Raw genomic sequence first — 24311 nt, forward strand, 5'->3', positions numbered from 1 at the left:
TGTAATTTATTGTTGACTAGTCTCTATTTACATCTAACTATAGTGAATACAAATGGAGATTGGTTTGTCAGATTTGGTTCGTCCCAATACATAATTGTCTTGTTATTGTATATAAAGTTACAGCATCATATTTTACTTTTTTGTACCAAATACAACAGTAGTGTCTTTCTAAGAAAAAAGCCAAAACTAAAAAGAAAAATCACATTTATTGAGTTCCTATCTACATATTGCTACAACTCACTAAACATCATTTGAATATAAGTAGTATGTATTTCATGGTAAGCATAAATACAAAAGAAAATCAGTAAAATCAAACTTGGTCACAATATTTCTCCAAAACTATTTACATAAACATGAATTTTCCATCTACCTGATCAATATAACATTTTTTATGAGGGAGAAATGTGCTTCCGACGCCACTGTACTCAATAAACTCTCCTACAAAAAAATGTCAGGGATCAACATCATAAAATACAGATATCTCTAGAAAACATTAGTAAAAGGGGGATAACTTTCTTTCATTTCAAATTGAAGAATACAAATTGGAGTTATCCTTCCTTTGTATGTGTTGTTTAATCAATTTCTTGTGTGCAAAAAAAATTCATCACACATTCGTCACATTTCTATGGGATATCTCTGTCCCAGTGCCGAAGTACAGCAGAGATTTATAAGAGATCTCAGGAGCTTATTATGTAAAACACACATATAGTGCAAATGTAAAATGGCAACTTAATAAACTAATACTAAATAGAATTAATAAAAAGGATGACTAACACATTAATGTTAAATCCATGTACACAGAAATGGAATCCATTGATGATGCGTTATCTATGTTGAGTTTACATTCAGAAAAACGGAGTCCATTGATGGCGCATTATTTCCATTGGAATTATGGGTAATCCAGACAGGTTTTCTATTGTCTCCCCTGAACTGGCCTGAAGGCATTTTAAAAGCAGCTTGTCTGCAAGAAACAAAAATAATTAATAATAATAAATATAAGTGTATTAAAGGAAAGAAAAAGTGAGCAAGCTCAAATACCCCACGTTCTCCCATTACTTGACAATGCTACACATCATAAAAGAAAGAACAAGATATCTGTGAGCCAATGCTCACTAGTGATACCCCCGCTCTGATGTGAATATGCAAAATAAGCAAAGTCGACATTTAACAGAAATCTGGCATCCGATTGGTACAGAAATATATCCCACAATATGGTATGCCTAAACAAATAGTGTGTTACTTTCAAGCATCTGAAATAAATAGCTGCTGAGAAATCTTTGAGGAAAATTTGTTTAAAATTTTTAGCTAAAATAAACAAAGTACTTATTTAATAGGAAGTCGACGTCCGATTGGTACAAAAATATATCCCACGATATGGCATGCCTTAACAAACACTGTGTAAAAATTTCAAGCATCTGCGATAAATAGTAGCTGAGAAATCTTTGACGGAAATTTGTTTGAAAATTTTGGTTAAAAATAAGCAAAGTCGTCATTTAACAGGAAGCTGACGTCCGATAAGTACAAAAATATATCCCACGATATAGCATGCCCAAACAAACACTGTGTACAAATTTCAAGCATCTGCGATAAATAGTTGCTGAGATAAATGGGACAGAAATTTTTGTTACGGACGGACAGACAGACACAAAAGGGTAAAACAGTATACCCCCTCTCCATCGGAGCGGGGGTATAAAAAGTGAGCAAGCTCAAATACCCACGTTCTCCCATTACTTGACAATGCTACACATCATGAATGGCAGAGTATGCATTATATACAAAAAAACAAAAACAAACCAAGAGGCCCATGGGCCACATCACTCACCTAAGGAACAACAGGTATGATAAAATCAGCCTAATGGTGTCAGAATACAAACTAGCTGGACAATATAGTACAATGTATAATACATTTAGATCCTGTATTAATAAAAATCCTATTTCCCCCTATTGGATATTGTAATGTTTAATATCATTAGTCCATTTTCTAAGAGGATGATATTATAAAACTGTGAACCCCTAGTAAGACCAAATAATAGTCCAGAATAGTCAGAGGCCAAAGTCTAAACAATCTTAAAGACTCAGCCCTATGTCAGAATGCTTGCATAAAAGCAAAAAATAAAAAATAAATAAATAAATAAATAAATAAATATATATATATATATATATATATATATATATATATATATATATATATATATATATATATATATATATATATATATATATATATATATATATGTGTGTGTGTGTGTGTGTGTGTGTGTGTGTGTGTGTGTGTGTGTGTGTGTGTGTGTTTTTATCTATATCTTATAACATTTCAGCTTTTGTGAACAATTAAAATGTTTTCCTTGTAAATTGAATCCCCAATGTAGCCCCACCCTACTCCTTAGATTTGAACAAATTTGAATCTACATTATCTAAGGTTGCTTTCATTAAAGTTAGAGCTTTTCTACACAAATGGTTTTATAGAAGAAGATTTTTAAAGATGTTTCCCTATATATTCCTATGTAAAAATTTGATTTCACCCCCCAAATTGTCACCCCATCTTAACCCAGGGGATCATGATTTGAACAAACTTGAGTTCGTCCCCCTTCCCCCATTGTGGCCCCACCCTACACCCCGGGGTCATGATTTTCACAACTTTGACCTGAGGATGCTTTTACTTATGTTTCAGCTTTCCTTGCTGAATAGTTTTCTGGAAGAAGATTTTTAAACATTTACTCAACATTAGTACATTCATATGTAAAAATTTGACCCCCATTGACAAAAAAATCGCCCCAACCTTCCGGAGGGGGGGGGGGGTGGGTCTAGATGTTTACAACTTTAAATCTACACTATCTGAGGTGTCTTCCACAAACATTTCAGCTTTCCTGGCTGCCAGATTAGTTTCTGAAAAGAAGATTTTTTTAAAAGACTTACTCTAAATATACATATGTAAAACTTCGATTTCCCATTGTGGCCCCACCCTAACCCCAGTGGTCAAGTTATTAACAACTTTAAATCTACACTACCTGAGGATGCTTTCACATAAGTTTCAGCTTTCCTGGCCAAATGATTGTAAAAAAAAGATTTTTGAAAAAAATTCTTATTTTCTAATTATCTCACCTTAAAAAAAGGCATGGTGCTTAATTTTCACGACTTTAAATTCCCTCTGCCTAAGGGTGCTTTGTGCCAAGTTTTTTTTTAATTTGCCCAGTAGTTTAGGAGAAAATGTTGAAAATGTTAAAAAAAATTTACGGACAGAGGACAGACAAACATACAGACAGACAGACCATAGACAAATTGTGATCAGAAAAGGCCACTCGAGCTTTCAGCTCAGGTGAGCTAAAAATAATAAAGGTCGTTACTTGCATAACATCATCAGATCAAAACTTTCTGCAATTATGCCCAAATCTGATCATTTGTCTTAAACAACAACAATATACTAATTAAAAAAAATTACGGACAGAGGACAGACAAACATACAGACAGACAGACCATAGACAAATTGTGATCAGAAAAGGCCACTCGAGCTTTCAGCTCAGGTGAGCTAAAAATAATAAAGGTCATTACTTGCATAACATCATTAGATTAAAACTTTCTGCAATTATGCACATATCTAATCATATGTCTTAAACAACAACAATATACTAATTAATTCTAATGGTTAAAAAATTCAAGACAAAACATTGTAATTAAATTTCCTAGAAACATGCAAATCAACACAATATGCCCCAACTACGCAAAAAGTTTTACAAAATTCAATACAGCTGTTTGAGAAGAGTCATGCTTACAAAAAAATCATTGCTAAATTCAACATATGGCCAAAATTCAAGTTCAATGGGGCTAAAATTCCCAGAAAGATAAATGAATCGGAACTTCCTAGTAATTAGCACATCTACACATTGTGTCCTAAATACCTTAAAAGTTTCATAAAATTATGTGCAGCTGTTTAATATAAATTTTGCTTAAAAACCAGGACTGACAGACGGATAGGTTGAAATCATTATTCTCTAACAATTCCATTGCATGGGGTCTAATAATGGCACAATTAGAAAACAAACAAACAAATACAAATTGATAAAGATCCAACATTTACAATGTTTAATTGTTAAGTTATTAAAGACTCTTTTATAATATTCCACATTCAGAAAATAAAACTTGTATAACATAATGTTTCTCACTCAGCAACAGACAGCCATGTTTGGATGATCACAAAGTGTGAAATAAACAGGAGTCAGTATTACAGTCCATGTGAATTATACACAGCTCAATTTCAGCTGCAGATGTTGAACAAAGTGACAAACAACATGTGTGGTTTTGAGAGCAGACTAGATTTGTACAGAAACATTTACAACCTGTCAATATCCAAGCTATCTCCATTATACGGCTGGCGTTGAGCTGGACATGGGGTCTCCATCAGGATGGGGTCTGTGTTCATCTACAACAAGTCATTAATTAGCTGTTAATTAATACATACAGTATATGTAATGATAGAGCTACATCTACCAATTAAAACTTTAACCTGATTACCATGACACTTTCTTTAATATTTATCTAATTAATTAAGTTAAGTCAATTAACATGTAACAAAATAACTTATTACATATACATGAGTCACTTTATATATTTTATAATTAAATACAGCAACCTGCTATTTCTATTCACTAAATACAATGACATGTAACTGTACATTTAATTAATAAAATAATGTATCTAATTTCTCTTTATTTTAGATAAACACTGAATCCCAATGACTGGTAGATACAGCTAACCCTGTAACAATGAGTTGTTTATATTGACAAACAATCACACAGATAAACATGTCTTACATGTATCTTATTGACTGATAATTAACACGGACTGTGTGTCTTAGTTATCTATATCTAATTAATGTGAATGATAATGACTCAGACTTACCTGTCAGAGCGTCCTGTCTGGTGATATACCTGTAGACACACACCTTCTTGTTGTCCAGTGATCCGACCCAGAGACGGTGAGTGTTGAAATCATAACTCAGGCCCAGTGGTACACCCATCTCTTGTGATTTTGTCAGTAGATGTGACAGGAACTGACCGTCCTTATTCATCATCTGTACTGTGCTGGTTATAACATCACACACCAGGATGTGTGACAGCGCGTCAGTACAGATTCCTAATGGCTGTAGTCCTGATCCTGATGGATGTCCTGTGTAGGAGAAACGATGTCTTCCTCCACGCTCTGTCACCACTACAGCACTAGACAAGTCAGATACCACGACATCCCCATTGTTGTTCTCTGTTATATAGTGAGGTCCACTATACAGTCCCCGTCCTGTGTTGTTGTTCTGTATGGTTTGTGTGAGTTGTCCACTCTGGTTGTACCGGGTTACCTTGCCTGTCTCTGTATCATCGTTATATATCCCGACCAGTAGATCCCCAGTGGACGGGGACCAGTACACACACTGTGGTTCCCATGTAGAGTCTATTCTCTCTATAAATGTGGTGGTTGTTTTCATATCCTTTGACAGTTTGTTGATGTTATAATCCTCATCTATATAAATCAGTTCACTCTCACTGTTCACTGTGTGTAATCCTCTAAAGAAACGACGACATGAATCCTTCACACGATGTAGAGGGACACCTGTTGTGTCTGTCAAGATAATATTGTCTTTATCATCACTGACCCAGACCCGGTCTGATGTCACACAGGAAATGTGATAACAACCACCAACACCTGTCAGTGTGAGAGATTGATGGAACTCAGCACCAGACGTCAGTTTCAGCAGACACTGGTTTCCTACGCGTCGGTTTCCTCTCTCTGTGATTTGGATTGCACTCAGTGACTCCATCACATCCTCCTTTTTGAGTGACTCAGTCATGGAGAGCTGGCTGGTGTGGAGTGTAAGATGTATCTGGGGGAGGGCTGTCTTTGTGAATGAGAGGAATTGTAGCGCACTGAATGTGAATTCTGGCTGTACATATCTGTGTTCATATCTCCTTAGTCTGCCAATATGTCTCATCATTTTTATCTTTTGTTTTTTACATCTGTGTTTGAAATCAAAGTAACAAAACACATTGTTCAATAAATCATATACCACATAGTCAATGAGATCCTTCAGTCTCTGGGCCTTTATAAACATCTCTGATTGAAGTGGGGAGAATTCTGTGTGACAGGTTTTGACATCAGCTTTGATTCCTGTCAAGAGAACAGGTCTGTAAAAGAGAGCCTCACTTCTTATGGTGTGAATGGTTCCTCTGTGTTGTTGTCGCTTTGTTTTATAGGCTGTTTTAACATCTATCTGAGTGTGTTTTCTATGTGTTTGGCAATTATTACAGGCAGGAACTTGACAAGGTTCACAGTACTTTGTATAAACATGGCTAGGATGTCTCACACAGATCTCTTGTGTTGGGATGTAGTTGATTTGATCACGGTATGACCCAACATCATGGTCTATTGTTTTGAGATCTTTTACATGGTTCTCTTTACACTGGGGACACAGATCACATGGACACGATACACAATAGTACTCTGTGTCCCCCGGACACTTAGAACACAGATGTACTTGGTATGAGGAGCTTGCTGTGATGTATTGGGAGCTTGCTATGTCCATGATGTGGGGGGTCTGGGTCATAACCTGTTGAATGAAAATAAAGAGTTTTAGAATTATCATTGTTTTATAGTTTCAATGTCAAATTATATAAGAAATATTTTAGTTTAAAGCAGATGTTTTTATTAAAGAAATACTATATTTTCCCTACTTAGATAATTGACGGTTTATCACTCTGGTTCTGATTATAGAGACACTCAACCAGTAGAAAAATACAACACAAGATTGCTGAGTGAGAAAGAGGTGCTCTCTCTCTCTCTCTCTCTCTCTCTCTTGCCATCGTTTCATCTCTATATATCTTTCTCTCTATTTATCTCTTTTGGATGTGTACATAATTGAGAAAGTGTACTATATGATTATCTAGCAAAGAAAGTCAGAGACAGAAAATAAAATAAGATGTAGAGTGCACGTCTCAATTCAGTTAAATTCAATTACCGGGTATTTACTGTCTCAATTTACCTAACATGTATTTCTGCTCTTTTTAGTACTTTCTCTCAATCTCTGTTTTTCATAATTTTAACACTAAACATGAACTCTTGCTCTCTCTCTCTCTCTCTCTCTCTCTCTCTCTCTCTCTCTCTCTCTCTCTCTCTCTCTCTCTCTCTCTCTCTTATTCCTCCTTTCTCTCAGACTTTTTTTCAAACAAATGCTTTTTCTCTATCTCCTCAGATTTCTCTTCTAAACATCTATTTTTGTTCTCTCTTTTTCTCTATTTCTGTCTTTCAGACAAACTCCATCAAACATGTACTGGTACATGTACTAAATATATCTTACTCTCAAAGATGTAATCTCTTTCTCTCTTGAATTTTGTCAAAACACCATGTTTTTTAATTATTCAACAAAAAAGATGACTTTCTTGTTAAAAGCAACATTTCAAGAGTTATTTATCATGGATTATATTTTCATGCTCGTCGATCTCAACTCAACAGTCTATGTGATAACCAGTTTAAACCGGTTTTATATAAGAGCTGTTCTTGCTGTTACTAATTTACTCCCTCCGTGATCTGCAATTTATATTGATTTATTTAAGTAAACAATTGATTTCATCAGTAAGGGAATGTAAATATAAGCATTGAATGATTTATTTTTGACCTCGTCATGTCAATAACTGCCGTCAGATGAGCAGACAAATTATCATAACGCGCTAACGCACGTTATTCAATTTGTCTGCTAACGGCAGACGTCAAAAATAAATCATTCAATGCTATACACTTTCACTGCTAAACCCTCTCTCTCTCTCTCTCTCTCTCTCTCTCTCTCTCTCTCTCTCTCTCTCCTTACTCTTATATATGTTAAGATGTGCATCTTACTTATTCCCTCAGAAATATAGTCCCTCTCTTTCTCTCTCTCTTTCCTGTTGTACATGAAAACTTGTGCATCTTATTCTCTCAGACATGTAATCTTTCTCTCTCTCTTCTTATATGTAATATTGCTTTCTATCACCCCTCTCTTTTATCTTTTTTCTCTCTTTCTCTCTCATTCTTTCTCCCTCTATCTCAAACAGACTTTCTCTAAACATGTACATGTGATATTACTCTTAAGATCTTACCCCCCCCCCCCCCCCACACACACACACATCACCATAACTTAGTTATAGAAATGAGGGTTGACACAAGACTTGCCTTTTTTCTTTCTCTCTAACTATCTCTGTTAAACATATGCATCTTTCTATTTCTCTTAGACATGTAATCTCTCTCTCTCTCTCTTCTTATTTGTAATATTGCTTTCTATCATCCCTCTCTTCTATCTTTTTCTCTCTTTCTCTCATTCTCTCTCCTCTTTCTCTCATTCTTTCTCCCTCTCTCTCAAACAGACTTTCTCTAAACATGAACTCTTGCTCTGACAAACACGCATCAGCTAAGACACACATTTCTCCCTCCGACCAATTGGGTTTTCGAGGCTTTTTATCTGTCATGTTATAGATCTAGCAGACGATAATGGGCTAAGCGAAAGTATGCAATACCCATGCGTAGCATTCGTTGTTAGGATAGTTTTTGTACCTCCTTCGAAAGAGTTCCAGATGTAAAATACGACAAAGTCTACGTGTGTTTCTAAGTTTACGTGTGTAGTTACGACCTTTAGTAAAATGAGAATGTCAAACCGATTATGTCATTTTATTTTGTCTCAAAGAATCAGGTTTTTTTAATCAATAAAGTTTTACCTTAAAAAAAAAAAGAATTCGGGCACAATTTTCAATGTTAGCATTTTACAATTTAAAGGTCTAATATAATTTTGAATGAAGTTTCAAGATACTACTCTTTATTGCTTTATCCGAAATATTGCATGGAAAAAAGATTTACATTGCATATTTTTAAATTACAAGAGGATATGCAAAATGAACTTAGAATAACCGCTAACAAAAAAGCATAAAGAGAGGCTGAGAACTAATCTCTTCTCTTTTTTATTTACATCAAAATAAATTTTAGAAAAAATCTAAATAATTTTGTCCTTTATATGCGTTAATGAAAACTTGATCAGCAAGAGGTCCTATGTCGTGCAAGCACCTACTAAATAAATTGTTACACGGGTTAACAACGATGACAAATATAGAATAACAAGAAATGCGAAAATCAAAATTGACTAGGATAAAGAAACAACACTGGTGCGTTAAAAGACTGTAATTCATGGCGACTGCTGTGAAAGTGAAAACGAAAAGGTAATGTTCATTTGTTGTCGAAACAATGGTGTTTTAATTTTGGTTACAATATCATTTCTTTTCCTATCGACTTAAAAAAATTAATGTTCGACACAAAAACCCTAAAAAATATTTTATTAATTTACCTTCCATTTAGATTTTCGCAAACAGAATGTTGTAGCAACATTAAAATCATAAAACACTATAAATAATGCCAAACTTCCTAAGAGATTATTGTAATCTAAATTTAGGTTTGATACCAATGATAAGCACTTTCCGAAAGTAAAGAAATTAGTTAATGTCTAACTACTGAATAATAGTACTAGAACGCCGCATGTAAGAAGATAGCGCGAAGGCTGAGGTAAAATGTGCCGGTGTAATGAAGAATAATGACCCCCGTAGAAAAATGACCGGGGGTCATTTTTCTACGTAAAATAATGACCCCCCTAGCTGTAGAATAATTGGATTTTTCTGAAGAAAAAAGACCCCGGGGTCATTTTTCTGCATGTTAGACATGAAGAGAAATGACCCCCCGTAGAAAAATGACCCCTGCCGTAAACAAGACTAAATATGTTTTACTACGTTTACACCCCCCCTCCCCAAAAAAAAACCTTCTTTGTGGAAAGTTAGACCTAACCTTTAGGCACATAGCATCATAGGAGGTTCAGCCCCCCCCCCCCCCCCCACTTTTTCTCGCTGCAAAGATAATAGTTCCTAAATTTACCTTGAAAAGATTGTTGAAATAATGAGAAGTTGGAGTCTTACATATAGCCCCCCCCCCCCCTACGATTAGGAATTTTATGATTTGGGGGTTGGGGGTATTTTTGGTAGGTAAGAAATTTTTTTGTAACTATAGGTATAACCCCCCCCCCCCCCCTCAACGGATTAGGATTTTCATGAATTTTGGAATAGGGTTTTTTTGTTTTGCTTGTCAGATTTCTGAGGATAAGTCTAGTCCCCCCCCCCCCCCGCACACACACTTTTAATTTGCTTCCGACGCCACTGCTTTTATATAAGAAATCTTCATATCAAAGACAAACATCCACACAAAATGATTCGTCGACATAAAGCAGAAAAATGCTAGCGTAGAAATCATCGGTACTTGTTACTCTAACATGAATAATACTTAATAACTGAATTATATTTTGTTGCAACTTCACATTTGCATCCGCAACAAATAGACAGGTCTACACGAGTGCGATCAGAAATACTTGCAGATGTTGCATAACTCTTCCGTAATTGATAAAAAGATAAACAGCTTTAAATACACTACATGTATAAATAATAAACCTTTTTTTCTTAGAGGAGATCGTGAGGTAATTAACGAACAATTATCATGAAAGTGTTAATATACTTGTTATAAAGAATAAGCAACAGTCATTGGTGGAAAAAATTGTCAATCATATTTTCGTGAAAAGTACTGAGACAACTAGCGAAGGAATATAATTATTAATACTCTGGGTGAAAGCGAGGTTTTAAAAACATTTTACGGTATGAAGATTGAGGGGTAATAGATAGCGCGACTGCCCATCTCGATGAAAAGTGAAATGCAATTTTAAATTTAAGTGTTTCCAATTAAATCTATTTGATAATGTTAAAATACAAGTTTGCAAAAGCACAATATGTGATCACCGTGGAAAAACGTACAGAAGTATAGTATGTTACCCTAAACAGAGTTCTTCATATTTCGATTTAAAAAGCATCAACACACCAATATTTCATTTGATTGGTCGACAAAAAATAATTTTTGAAATACGGTTTCACAAAACAGAGACCAATTTTGCCTTGATGTGTTATCTATTTATCAATATAAATACCTGCCAAAAATGGTCTGGTTTTTAATTATTTTTTTTAAATATTAAAGAATATTAAAATCGTTATTCTTGTAATAGTGTATCTTTCAAATCTTTGGACAAAATCTTAAGAATGACAATTAGTCACATAAAACAATGATATTTCACGGAGAAATTGAATTGAAAATGCAGATTATTAGAATTTTGCAAATTATCAAAATTAAAATAATCGCAGTATTTAAAATAATCCCGATTAAAACTATTACAATTATAATTTAACAAAAAAACTAAAGTGTACTCTAAAAAAAAACCCAGTACAATAAAATCGGTTTGAATTAAAAATTTTCCTATTTGAATAATTCAATGGATCTTTGACTAATTTACATCTAGATCAGTAAATAAATTTTTTGCATAATAGTATTGTTTCGCAAACCATCAACGTTTAAGGTTGTATGGGACACCTCCATGTTTTGACGTTTTGTTTATCGAAAAAAAAAATGAAGTGATATTACATAAGTTATGTCTTTCACAAAAGTGTCCCCTAACAGCGAAGCGCAGTTAGTTAAATCTGTAAGTCATGAGTTCGAATCGGCTGGGTTTCTTTTTTCTTTTTTTTTTCTTTTTTACATTTTTTACCTCTCCAAATTTCTTCCAAAGCTAATTTTTGGTTAAATATTGTCTAAAAAGAAAATTATAAACCGGTTGAGTATTCTAATTACAATGTACAACAGATGTCCCATACCACCTTAAATAAATCAAATACCGAAAATTATTGTTGTTTTTTTTTTTCAATTTTGGAAAAGTTCTACTCCATACACATTCAAGGGGGTAACATCAATAATCACTTATTTGAAAATGCTTCCTGTATAGTTCTCTCTCTCTCTCTCTCTCTCTCTCTCTCTCTCTCTCTCTCTCTCTCTCTCTCTCTCTCTCTCTCTCTCTCTTGTCAAAGTTGGTTGTGTTTTTACCAAAGAAAAAACCTCCCTCTATCATTCTGTTCGGCAATGATGGAAGTATGAAGATCAAACAAACTTCATGATATTGAAGTTTGCGCGCGAGGTCCTCTCTCTCTCTCTCTCTCTCTCTCTCTGTGTTTGTACTGAATATACATTTACAGATTAATATTGATTATTGGTTAGTACTTTAAGAGGGCTCGATTATCTTGGCAATTTTTAAATTCTATCGGTATCCTGTGTAAGAAGAGATCCATGTGGCAAAAAGGAAAATACTAAAATTTAAACGATAAAAAAATGCAGATTTTTTCTTTACTGAACAATAGTTTATAGCTTATAAAATTATGTCTTAAATTTTTTTGGTAGATCTGATGGTTAGATTGATTAACCATCCTTCCTCCTTGTTAAATACCCATAATTTTAAAATGCGCATTCTATTATTTGCCTTCCTGCCTATTTTCTCTCTCTCTCTCTCTCTCTCTCTCTCTCTCTCTCTCTCTCTCTCATGTCAAAGTCGGCTGTGTTTTATCCAAAGCAGAACCCCCCCCCCCCTATCATTCTGTTCGGCATCGATGGAAGAATGAAGATCAAACAAAGTTCATAATATTGACGTTTGCGCGCGAGGTCCTTTCCTTGAGTAGTTAGTTTCATTGACATTGTTGGCAACGGACAACATGGAAGTGTCCGAGTGTAAGAAAATAAAACGTTTTTTGAGAAAGAAAAAATATCCAAGATCAATTTCTTCTAGTAAGGAAAAGAAACGAAACTTCCGACGAAAATGTAAAGGCTTTATTTTAATAAATGGCATATTGCATCATCAAGGAAACGACAATACACCTCTGCGGGTTCTGAAATGCACAGAGATGGATGATACTCTAAAACGGGTACACAGTGATGAATCTGGTGGGCACTTGGGAATCACAAAAACGTAAGTTATTTCTTTTGTTTTTATGTACCAACAAATGAAATTGTATAACAGGGGCTTTGATACCGCAAAAAAGAATTATTTATAAAGGAATGCGAACCGGCCCATTTGTCGATTTTACCAATTAAAATGAGAAATTCTTAAATTTACACATATAATATTGAATGATTATGAAGTTGCCCACCCCCCCCCCCCCCATTGGGAGTAAGTAAATTAAACTGAAAATAAGGATCGAAGAGTGAAATTGAAGTTACAGATGTACTGCCCATCCCCCCTCCACCCCCTTGGATTAGGATTTTGAAGAAGGAAAACTGTTTGATTTTTTTAATTTTGTTTTTGTTTTTTGCTCGTCAAGAATTTTTGGATGCGTCTGCCCCTCCCCCCCCCCCCCCCAGCCCTTTTAAAAACAATGCTGAGTGCCTGGCGAATGAGACAAAAATCGGCAATTTTCTATAAACAGCACACGTGCATAAGTAAAAAAAAAAACAACTGTGTCAAAAGAGAAGTTTCTGTTATACAAAATCTTTTTTCTGATTCATGTTATACGGAAAATATTGCGCATTTTACGGAGGTACACTGTTCGCATGAAATGAAATGAGTTGTTTTACATGTAAATAGCGCAATTTCTCTCTCCCCTGTGATAAATTTTCAGAATGTGAAACGAATATTTTTTTCTGATTCATTAACTATTCATATCAAAAATGTTATGATATAAGAACTCCGGTACAATACAAATTTTCATTTTGCTTTAAGTAAGTAAGTGAATCATTTATTATTAAAGTGACACTCTTCAACTGAACATATACAAATATATTAATTGAAATATAACATATTATTACCACATCCGGACCATCGTATCTATATGTCAATGTTTTAAATGTTAATAAATATATAAAAGTAGTAAAAGTTTGGTTTGTCTTATCCTGAAAGCTTTAATTATGAATGGTGCACATTGTCGGGGCAATTTCATAGTACTGTTTTAAATAAATCGTTGTCAAGAAAATTTACGGAGCCTAACGTGGTTTTTAAATAGATATTCGTACACTTGTCTTTTTATAATGAGCATTTTAAAAGTTTCAATTTCATTAAGTAACAAACGATATAGATTCTTTTATCGAGAGATTAACTACGAAACAGCCAGGTCTCCACGCGAAAGGCGAGTATCCCACATTTAGGTTGCGCCATAGCAGATATTTAAAAATCAATCACTCAATAAAGATAACTTAGACCGTTTCAAAGTGATTTTCTTGGTAAACGACAATTGATTTATCTAGGAAAATTGTTCTATTGTTAATAATGGGATTAAAAACACCTTATATAATGTAAACCCACTTCTACAGCATACAAACAGGTATAGTTTATATATTACACTAACCCCTCCCCTTTACAATTACAATTTTTTTAAAAAATGTGCTTTCAAATTTATTTCATTAAGTTTCCTTTAAATTGCTTCACAGATTTTCATATGTATACTCTTTTTTCTGATCTGATAATGGTTTAAAACGTAATTAAAATGCATTAATTATTCCCCTATCTTTGAGCGTAAAATAGACAATTTAGCGATTGAGGTTTGGGCTGGAGGATTGGAGGTAGATTTTAGATAGTGATTAATGTGAAATTAAGGAACTCCCCACCAAAGTTACAAGTTTTGAAACTAAATGAAACTTGATTTCTACGAGTGCATGTTCTTTTTCTTCAGAAAGTATTAGTATCATCTACAAAGCCCTTAACACACCCATAACACCGCAAGGTGTCCAAGTAGCGTAGTGGTTAATGCACTCGCTTTTCACCGCTGCGACCCGAGTTCGATCCCCGTGATCGACAGTGGTTGTATGTGATAGGGTATGGCGGTCGCCCGCTTGTACACGTGGGTTCTCTCCGGGTACTACGGCTTCTGCCCACACCAATGACCCCCTCGCGCTAACATCCGTGCCAACGAGAGATATTAATATAAGTTGTAGAACTTGCTTATTAATCGTTGTAAAATAAATAAAGTTTAAAAAAAAGAACACCGTATTTTAAAAATAAATCGGAACTCAAACCCAGGCCAACAATGCTAATTTCAATGCTATTTAATATCCAGAAAATAGCTGTTTATATATCCAACCTAGTCAGGTAAATTTCTTAACTATAAATTACACAAATTGAATAAATGAGAGAAATTGTATTCTATAATAAACGCAATTATGTTGATCTTTCAAGAGACATACTCGGTAGCGGTAAAGACTCCTAAACCTCGATATTTAAGTGTTAATCTCCATATTATCTATTCATGTTACTCTTTTAAAAAGGAAAATGCTCTATAGTTTATCAATGAAATTAAGCTATTTGAAATAAACCCAATTCCCAAAACTTAAATTTTCCGTCGCAAAAAATAACAAATTTACGAAAGCCGAGAAGGATCATTCGAGATTCGAGATTCGAAATACGAGATTCGAAATACGAGATTCGAAATACGAGATTCGAGATTCGAAATTCGAGATTCAATATCTAAATTAACCAATCAAATCATGGATCTGAAACCTGTATCCTAGCAACATCAAACTGTTCTAAATAAAGATCATTCGTACATGCTCTTTCCTACAAATAAATGTCTTAATAGCTCTTATGTAATGGTTATAAAATGGTTAAATTAACATTAATGAATTAACCCCACACAATATAAACAATTAAATGAGTGATAACACTGTTGGCTTTGCGAATATATGTGATTTTGTTTGTCCTGTATGTATTTCCCCCCCGAACCATTTTAACCCGTAGTGTATTCGCCCTAACTGTGTAAAAATCGGCTCGCGAAAAAAGATCTGTTTGATATAAAAAATTAAAACTGAGTGAAATAATCGACATGTCAAAATATAGGTTATGATAAAGTTTTAAACCATAGGAGATATAATGATTTACAACCTCAACGACAACAATCCAGATAGGAATAGTGTATTGTAGGGTATCAATGTCATTGTCGATATGAGAGAGAGAGAGAGAGAGAGAGAGAGAGAGAGAGAGAGAGAGAGAGAGAGTTTTGTAGTGTCATATTCAATTTTGATTTAGAATTTGAAATTGTTTGATTTGATACAAGCATACACAGACAGTTAGCTAGCATTTCCTTTTCCGTGGAGGGGTTTGGAGTAATTGTGATTTCTTACATTAGCTATACTCTGTCCCGAGTTTTTGCTTCCACCACTTTTTGCTTGATATTTCAATAATAGTAAATACCTTTGAGCTCAAACTATGTTCATCCACTAATATGAAAAATGTCCAGATTATATGTTTTGAAACGCCCCCTCGACCGCTTCAGGTTTCAATACACATCCAAAAATTGAAAGTCTACGGAGATTTTGCATTGGATCAGCCATTAATAAGCCCGGATGATAATGTTAAAAAATTGCGCGATGTATTCCGAGTGTATTCCGAATGGAGAAAAGATGTAAACATTTCCCATTACAAATCTCCGTAAGAAAATTGTTTTCGATCCTGTGAAATTTTATGAGTGAAAAGGGATAATTCTTCATTGAAGATTTCTTGGATATATTCCCTTTCATCGATTTCAATTGTTTTTCTTTCACAGGTATGTGTATTTTTATTAAAAATCATCAAAAATTGATGGAAGCAATAACTTGGGACAGACTATAGCAAAAATGATTAAAAAAAACCCATGGAATTTTCTTTAAATTGTGTGTGGATGTTGTACTCAATAATCTGTTTTCAATATATTAATTTTTTTTTTTTTTGGGGGGGGGGGGGGCTATATAGTCCTAATTTAATTTGTCAGTTATTCTGTCCCCACTTCGTTCTCTCTTCGTTTTCCAGGCTTTTTCTTTGATTTGGCTCGGCAAAATATATCCGTACTTAATTAAATTTGACTCTTATAATCGGATTTAATGTTCCAATAAATATATATAGGGTAGGAAAGAGTAGACGGGACTTTTTTGCGCATATCCTACTGTACCATTCATTCAACACAGGTATTAGCACTCATCGAGTTCGACTTTTATTTTTTTATCCACTGGTTTTAAAGCTATTAATTTTTGAAAATATTTCGAATTTATGGCCTGATTATATATAAATTAGAGCTGCGCTGGTGCATCTATTTACCCAAATGGACCAAAATATAACTAAATGAATCTAAAAAATTTGACAAAATTAGTTTTAAACGACTCATTTTTCAATTCTAATCGGGTATGTCCTTTAGAAAAATCTTGAACCACACACATGTTTAGCAAAAAAACGACAATTGTTTCATTTTTTTTATGGGGAGGGGGTGGTGCCGGTAAAAGACATGTATTGTTTGTGGCAGTTGGGCTATACTCTCATTTGTTATAATATGTATTACTACATATTGATATAAAATGAAAGTTTCCAATTACACTGTACATAGCTTCTATCATGCATTTTGACCCGTGCGATACTTTAAGACAATTTTCAAAGCATTTAATGTAATTCAACCGATCATTTTTGAAAGAAAAAAAATTCTGGATCCCCGCCTGATACGTCCGCCTCCATGTACATTAGAATTACATGTACGTTGACCATTATATGTAAACATTAACTTAATCGGCTATGTTATGTGACGATAACATTTTTTATCAATGTATTTGCAGGATAGGTAACAAATAACAGCCTATTTGTTGATTTTCGCACTGGTAATTTGAGATAATTTGACGCCATCTTCTATGCATTCCCCACACCACACACAGTTTCTTTATTTGGTGTTCTGTGTTTATGGCGACAAATTGGTAAATTTGCACTTCTCGCCCCTTGTAGCTATCACCCTGATTACATTTTATCTGGCTAAGTGTAATGTAGTAGTATATTAAGTACACACATCTTTGCAGTGCTTATTTACATCTTTAGAGAGTTACTTACATACAAAGTAAACTTTTGTATGATTTATATGCAATCATTGTCAATTTTGATGCGTTGAGAGGGGGGGGGGGGGTAGGAAACTACAGAGACACTCAACTTGGGTGTGATACATATGCCTGTCTTTACCTTCTATTCTTTCTTGTTGATATATCAATGAATGAATTATAACAAACTACAACAATAGATTTTGAAAAATTCATGCACAATCAAATGTTTTAAATTTTACTGTTCTCTGCACAAGTAATCGGCAATGTGAACAAATTGGCACCCTATTATCCCTACCTTTAATTGTACAGAATATGTATCCTTCTATATTGAAAACAATGCCAAAAGTAAGACTCATAAGAGGTTGTTTACTCAAGAAAAGGGAAATAAATTGTATATATTAATAATTCCGTATGATGTGATAATATTTCAATGATTAGTTTATAATCATAGTACTAGTGTATGCCTGTATACATAAAAAACGATAAGTAATGCTTATATTTATTGGTGAAACCTGGACTGGTTATTTATATTTAGATCAAAACGTATTTTAGATACTAATCTTCATGCGCGGAGGAGGTCTATAAAGGAGGGGGTCAGGGTGTGGACTTTCCTCGGGAAAATTGAAGCTTAATATACATAGTAAAATTATTGAAAATTGGCCTAGGACCCCCCTACCGAAAAAAAATTGGCTCCGCTTATGAAGCTCTCTACCATAACCGCATTTGTACACAAAAAGGGTGAATAAAGCCGGGGTTTAAACTATTGGTGGTGAAATACCCCAGGGTTCAAACGCATCAGGTGGAAATGCACAAGGGCAAACAGCATCACATAGATCTGCGAAACACACTGCATTATTACTATTCTATACTTGAATATTCTGTGTAAAAATAAATACAAACAATTATTTAGTTAGCTAGGGAGAAGTGAACATAGCATTTATTTGTATATAAGAGCATGTACTAATAATCTTTATTTAGAACAGTTTGATGTCGCTAGGATACGTGTTTTCAGATCCTTGATTTGATTGGTTAATTAGATATTGAATCTCGAATTTCGAATCTCGAATCTCGTATTTCGAATCTCGTATTTCGAATCTCGTATCTCGAATGATCCTTCTCGGCTTTCGTACAAATTGGTTTGAAGATACGCCAGCATATTCTTACCGGTCAGTCAGTGACGTATGTAAGAATAGATGTAAGTACTTGACCAAGACCCGACCCAAAAATATTGCATTCAGCTAAAGTTAAAAAACTGAATTGTATACCGGTGTATTTCCTTATTTCCTGCAGGTATTTAAGATATGCTATCGTGATTTTTTGATTTAATCATTTGTTAGCCAAAATTACCAAAATTAGTTAAAAAGTTCCGATGATTTAATTGTCAAACTCGAGAATTAACACCTTTTCAGCCAAGTTTTATTATTTTTTTACCATCCGCCCTACATACCTCACTATGTCTTATGTAAGCAGTATTCTCATTTGAGATTACTGTTTCTCTTTCTTTTTTAATCATTATTAATAATTTAAAAATAAAATAAAAGACGACATGTTTTCTGCAATAATATACATGGTTGTACCTTCTAATTTACAACCTAAAGTCAACATCTACATGTATCTATACTACTATATTAAAATATTTGCTTTAATACCGAAAAATCGTAAGAGTACTATCTTTTGTTTTAAATATATTTTACGAATTATTGGTACTTGAAGATAACCAATTTGTTATTATTTTTTCTTAATCAAGCTTCGCTAATTAATAATCAACGAAAAATTATTCGAAAAATACAGATATCATCTGGATTTTTTTTGATATTACAATCTTGCACGTGCGCATTATATTCATGCTAAATCGAGAGACTATTTAGTTTTTGTTTTTACATTATCACATTATACAAATAGGTGGAAATTTTTATTGAAAAATTAATTTATATTCTGTTCATCAAAGAAAATGCGGGAGATAACTCTAACTCAGTGCATTAATATGAAAAATACCGAGAGTTCCGAATGTCGACATGGAGCAAGTAAAAAAAAACGTCGGTGAAAAAGAGTTGAATTCTTCATTAATATGAATTAAATTTTTAAATGAAATGTTTTTACAGTCACAGAATGGTTTGTTATGAATAATTTGACTGTTATTTTCAATGCAGCTTCACTATTTTTCTCCAAAATCGTTTCGCAGCGATTCTGCAATTTTTTGCTACTTTATGGGTACATAGGATGCATTTTAACTGGTAAAAGCCTGTCTCGAGACACAGTTAGATTATCTTACTAAGCAGAGTGTAGTGAAAATAATAGCATTATTGTAGGCTTAATTGTCAACAATACGGTGCGTCAATGTATCTATTTCGTATATGTCCGAAAGCATAATTATGCAATGTCAACCCGTGAACACACGGGTAAAAGTATAGTATTTTAATAAATTGTCATAATTAGTTCGTCATTATTCTGAAATGCGGTTATTTGTGCTAATTTTATGATGATTTTGATTTGAATTGTAGGTGGCATAAGATTCGGGAAAGATACTATTGGAAAAATTCACTTAAACATGTAAAAATGTTCATTGAAGAATGCGACCAATGTCAACGGAAAGCCAATCTAAAAAAAGCCAGCAAACCTCTTAGACCTATAGAAGTGAAATCTGATCCATTTTACCAGATAGGCATGGACCTTGTTGGACCATTAGAAACAACAAAACATGGCAAGTCAAATATACTTTACTTTATTTTTATAAAGAAATGTCCATGTTTACACACTAAGAGGTTACGATGGTCGTAACCATTTTTGGGAGTTGATTTTTATCAACTCTCCTATGCAGTTACATGTACTCTGGCAAACCGAAACTGAAACAGTGTTTGGACCTAAGCACAAATCATCACCGCTGACAGGAGTTATTTTTTTAAAAAGGAATCTTATTTATAAATACCTAAGAAATAGTCAGATTTCAAATAGTACGAACAATTTAGAATTTTTTTTGCAGTCTTATGTATTCCTACGCCAGAGTTCAATATAGTCCCGTTCGACCATCGGCTGTCTCCGTACATCTCCGACAAGCAGAGAGTCAGTCTATATTTAGAGATCGCATCATCACGCTATCACGTGACCTGTCGAGCATCTGGTTGAACGAGACCAGAGTTCATTTTTGGTTGGATCCATACACTTTTTGAAATATTTCGAATACCGATACATAGTTTGATGAAATCAATTCTATTTTTTGGGAGTTGATTTTAATCAACTCTCCTATGCAGTTACTCAGACAAACCGAAAGCTAGTGAAACAGTGTTTGGACCTCAGCACAAATCATTGCTGCTGACAAGACTTAGTTCTTGAAAATAATTGATAAATTCGATATAATGTATGCTAAAGCATTGTTTTTCAAGGAAACTTATTTAAATATACATTGAAAATAGTCAGATTTTAAATGGTACGAACAATTTAAATATCTTATGTAGTCGCTTATATATTCATACGCCAGACTTCAATATAGTCTCGTTCAACTCGACGCTCGGCTGTCTCCGTTAATCCTTGTCGGAGATTTTCGGTGTCAGCCGAGCGTTTGGTTGAACGAGACTAGAGTTAAATATTGCTTGGATCCATAAAATTTTCGACAAATATTTCTATTTCTGATACATTGTTTGATTGAATTAATTTTATCTTTAAACATGATTCATATGGGGGTTTCTCGACATTCTTGTCGAAAAAGTCCAAAAATTCATATTATAAAAATGTGCGTAATTCAAATTAGACACTGCATGTACTTGTCATGTAAAATAACATATCATTGATTTTAAAATAAATGAACATCGACAAAATCAACTCCCGTCAGTTCTTCAGTACTTTGATTAATATAACACAGCTTGATTCGGAAGAGGTTTTCTCGAAATTCTTATCGGAAAAGTCCGGGAATCCATATTATAAAAATATGCGTAATTCAAATAGATATTATAAACTACTTGCCGAGCAAAATAACATATCGTTGATTTTAAGATAAATAATAATCGATAAAATCAACTTACGTCAGTACTTCAGTTCTTTGATAAGATATAGGAGGGCATTTGAATTTTGAATTCACATTATTATTTTTTTGGCTTTACAATAGCATATAGCTACACTATAAACAAATAATTAGTAAGGATAAATCGGTAATTAATAAATTAGCCGTGATGTGTATATTGTTGACCACTCAGCCTTCTAAATTTCATATTTAAAAGGATGAATTTTGACTCTTATCAATATTGTTGCTGTTAGACTGAACAATTAATTAAACTTCTTTAAAAGTAATGAGTATTAAATCCTGACAAGAATATAGACATTATCAATTAATTTTTAAAATGAGACTGTATTAATCCGGTGCACTAACTATAAAATTCGCGATAATACTTGCTTATTTATTTTTGAGTTTTTTAGGTTACATGAGGCACTCGCATTATTTACTGCAATTGGTTGCCGTCCGTCGTTGTCCGTTATCGTTAGTCGTTCGATGTGCGATAACAGATCATAAGTTTTAACTTCTTACTATAATTCAAACAGAAGTCTTCCTTATGAAAACAAAACTTCAATCCAAGATAGGTTTTGGCAAAATTTTGTGTGTGTGTGTGTGTGTGTGTGTGTCTTTGTATATTGGTTGTTGTATTCAGGTTACCTTTAAGGCCCATTGCTAGTAATTGTTGAGAATATTGCGTAACAGATAATTTAACAGTTGTTTGACTCTTGTTTGACTCCTTCTTCTAATAATATTTTGTTAGGTTCTTCTCTTTTGTAATTTTTTTCAAAGTTTTCACTAAAATGCAGATGAAAATTGTAATGAAATAAAAAAATCTACATTATGATACATGTAACATTAAAGATTTAAAATTTTTCTTTTTCTATCCATAACAATAACGATATTGGAATCCTAGTGGAGTAGTTTGGAGGTACTCCGGATGAAGTAAAATTATTGATAAAAGGATAAAACAAAGTGATATTATATTTTTGGTATGATGATAAATATTAATATTTGCATATCCATTCAAGACCATTGTTCTTTCCCACAATAAGTCCATACGGAGGAACTGCAATTATTTTTCTATAATCGCATTTGCTCTGTCTGTATACTATGACGTCATAAAGGTGTGACGTCATATACTTTTCCATGACGTTATAGATTCAAACCACTATACGATACATGTGTTTTTCTCCATTAAATTGATAAAAGTAATAAACAACGATTATTTAGTGAACATAGCGTTATAAATAGCAACTGCTCTGCTGGCATACATGTATTTACCATGATGCGCTATCGCACATGATGGAATATGCCAACAAAGCCATTGCTATTCAAAACGCCATGTGCAATAAATAACGTTGTTTGTTTCTTAAATATAGGTGTATTGCATATTTAATCATTTTGGGAATATAAATCCATGCATATTTTTTTTAAACAAAGCACTATTTTTCCAAGTAATAAACATGACTGTTTATCAGCAAGGAAATACCTTTACATGTTATTTATGTTTTTAACTAATTAATTTTCTGTTAACATTAGAGATATATTTTCTGGTTATTCATAAATACTTTTACACAATCAAAAGCTCTAGATTCTAGTACTATGTTGGGATTGTTTCTAATTTTAGCATAAATGAGATACAAAATATTTATAGATATGTATCTTTTTAATTTGATATGTAAATCGTTTAACAATAATTAATAAAATTTTATTTGCAGGTAATCGTTATATAGTTGTCATCACGGAGTATTTGACTAAATGGGTTGATGCTGAGGCCATACCAGAAAAAACTGCGGAAAATGTCCTAAGGGTTCTGTCAAGATTTGTGGCAAACCATGGTATCCCAAACGTTTTAATAACTGACCAGGGTCGGGAATTCTGCAATCAGCTCAATGACAGATTTTGTGAACAATTCCAAATAGACCATCGCGTCGCATCCCCATACCATCCTCAAACAGGCGGGCACACCGAGAGATACAATAGAACCCTCTGTGGGATGCTGGCAAAATATGTGAACGATGAGCAATCAGACTGGGACGAGAAGATTAATTCAATGCTTTTTGCATACCGTACGTCCGTTCATTCGTCGACCAAAGAGACGCCATGTTATTTAGTATACGGACGACAACCTCGACTTCCAGTTGATTTGGCTTTACCAACAGGACCTGTGGAAAGCTTACCAGAAGATTTTGAGGATCTTATAGAACAAAGGTGCCAATCATTCCTTCGCCTTAACATCAGAAGAGAGGGGCAGCCAAGAACATAAAAGAAACTCAAAACTCACAGAAAAAGTATCATGATAAAAAAATTAAAAGAACAGATATCAAGGTAGGAGATAATGTACTAGTCCACAATACTAGAAAGACAACTAGAAAAGGAGGGAAACTTTCTAAAAACTGGAATGGTCCTTATGTTGTTGAAAATGTTCTTGGGAAGGGAACATATAGACTCTCCGGACTTAAACATGCAATAAACGGCAATCGACTTAAATTGTACGTAACCAGAAATGTACCTCCGAGCCAAACTACAAAGGACCTTGAAACAGAAAAAAAACATGATAAAGACAAAGATGACTCCCCAGAAAAAAGATGTTCGCACTCTGAAG

The 24311-nt window shown here is 33.8% G+C and overlaps 1 protein-coding gene and 1 pseudogene across 1 annotated transcript; both read right to left on the bottom strand.

Annotated features, from left to right (window-relative positions):
* LOC128170701 (uncharacterized) overlaps window positions 1-24311 on the bottom strand; it is a 723116-nt pseudogene that overhangs the window by 384515 nt on the left and 314290 nt on the right.
* LOC128170730 (E3 ubiquitin-protein ligase TRIM36-like) lies at window positions 5704-6589 on the bottom strand. Its single transcript, XM_052836505.1, is given in 2 exon segments — window positions 5704-5877; window positions 5879-6589. Coding segments are annotated over 2 exon segments (756 nt in total). The 3' UTR covers window positions 5704-5832.

Source organism: Crassostrea angulata, chromosome 2 (genome assembly GCF_025612915.1).
Source record: "Crassostrea angulata isolate pt1a10 chromosome 2, ASM2561291v2, whole genome shotgun sequence".
In the NCBI taxonomy this organism is placed as follows: Eukaryota; Metazoa; Mollusca; class Bivalvia; order Ostreida; family Ostreidae; genus Magallana; species Magallana angulata.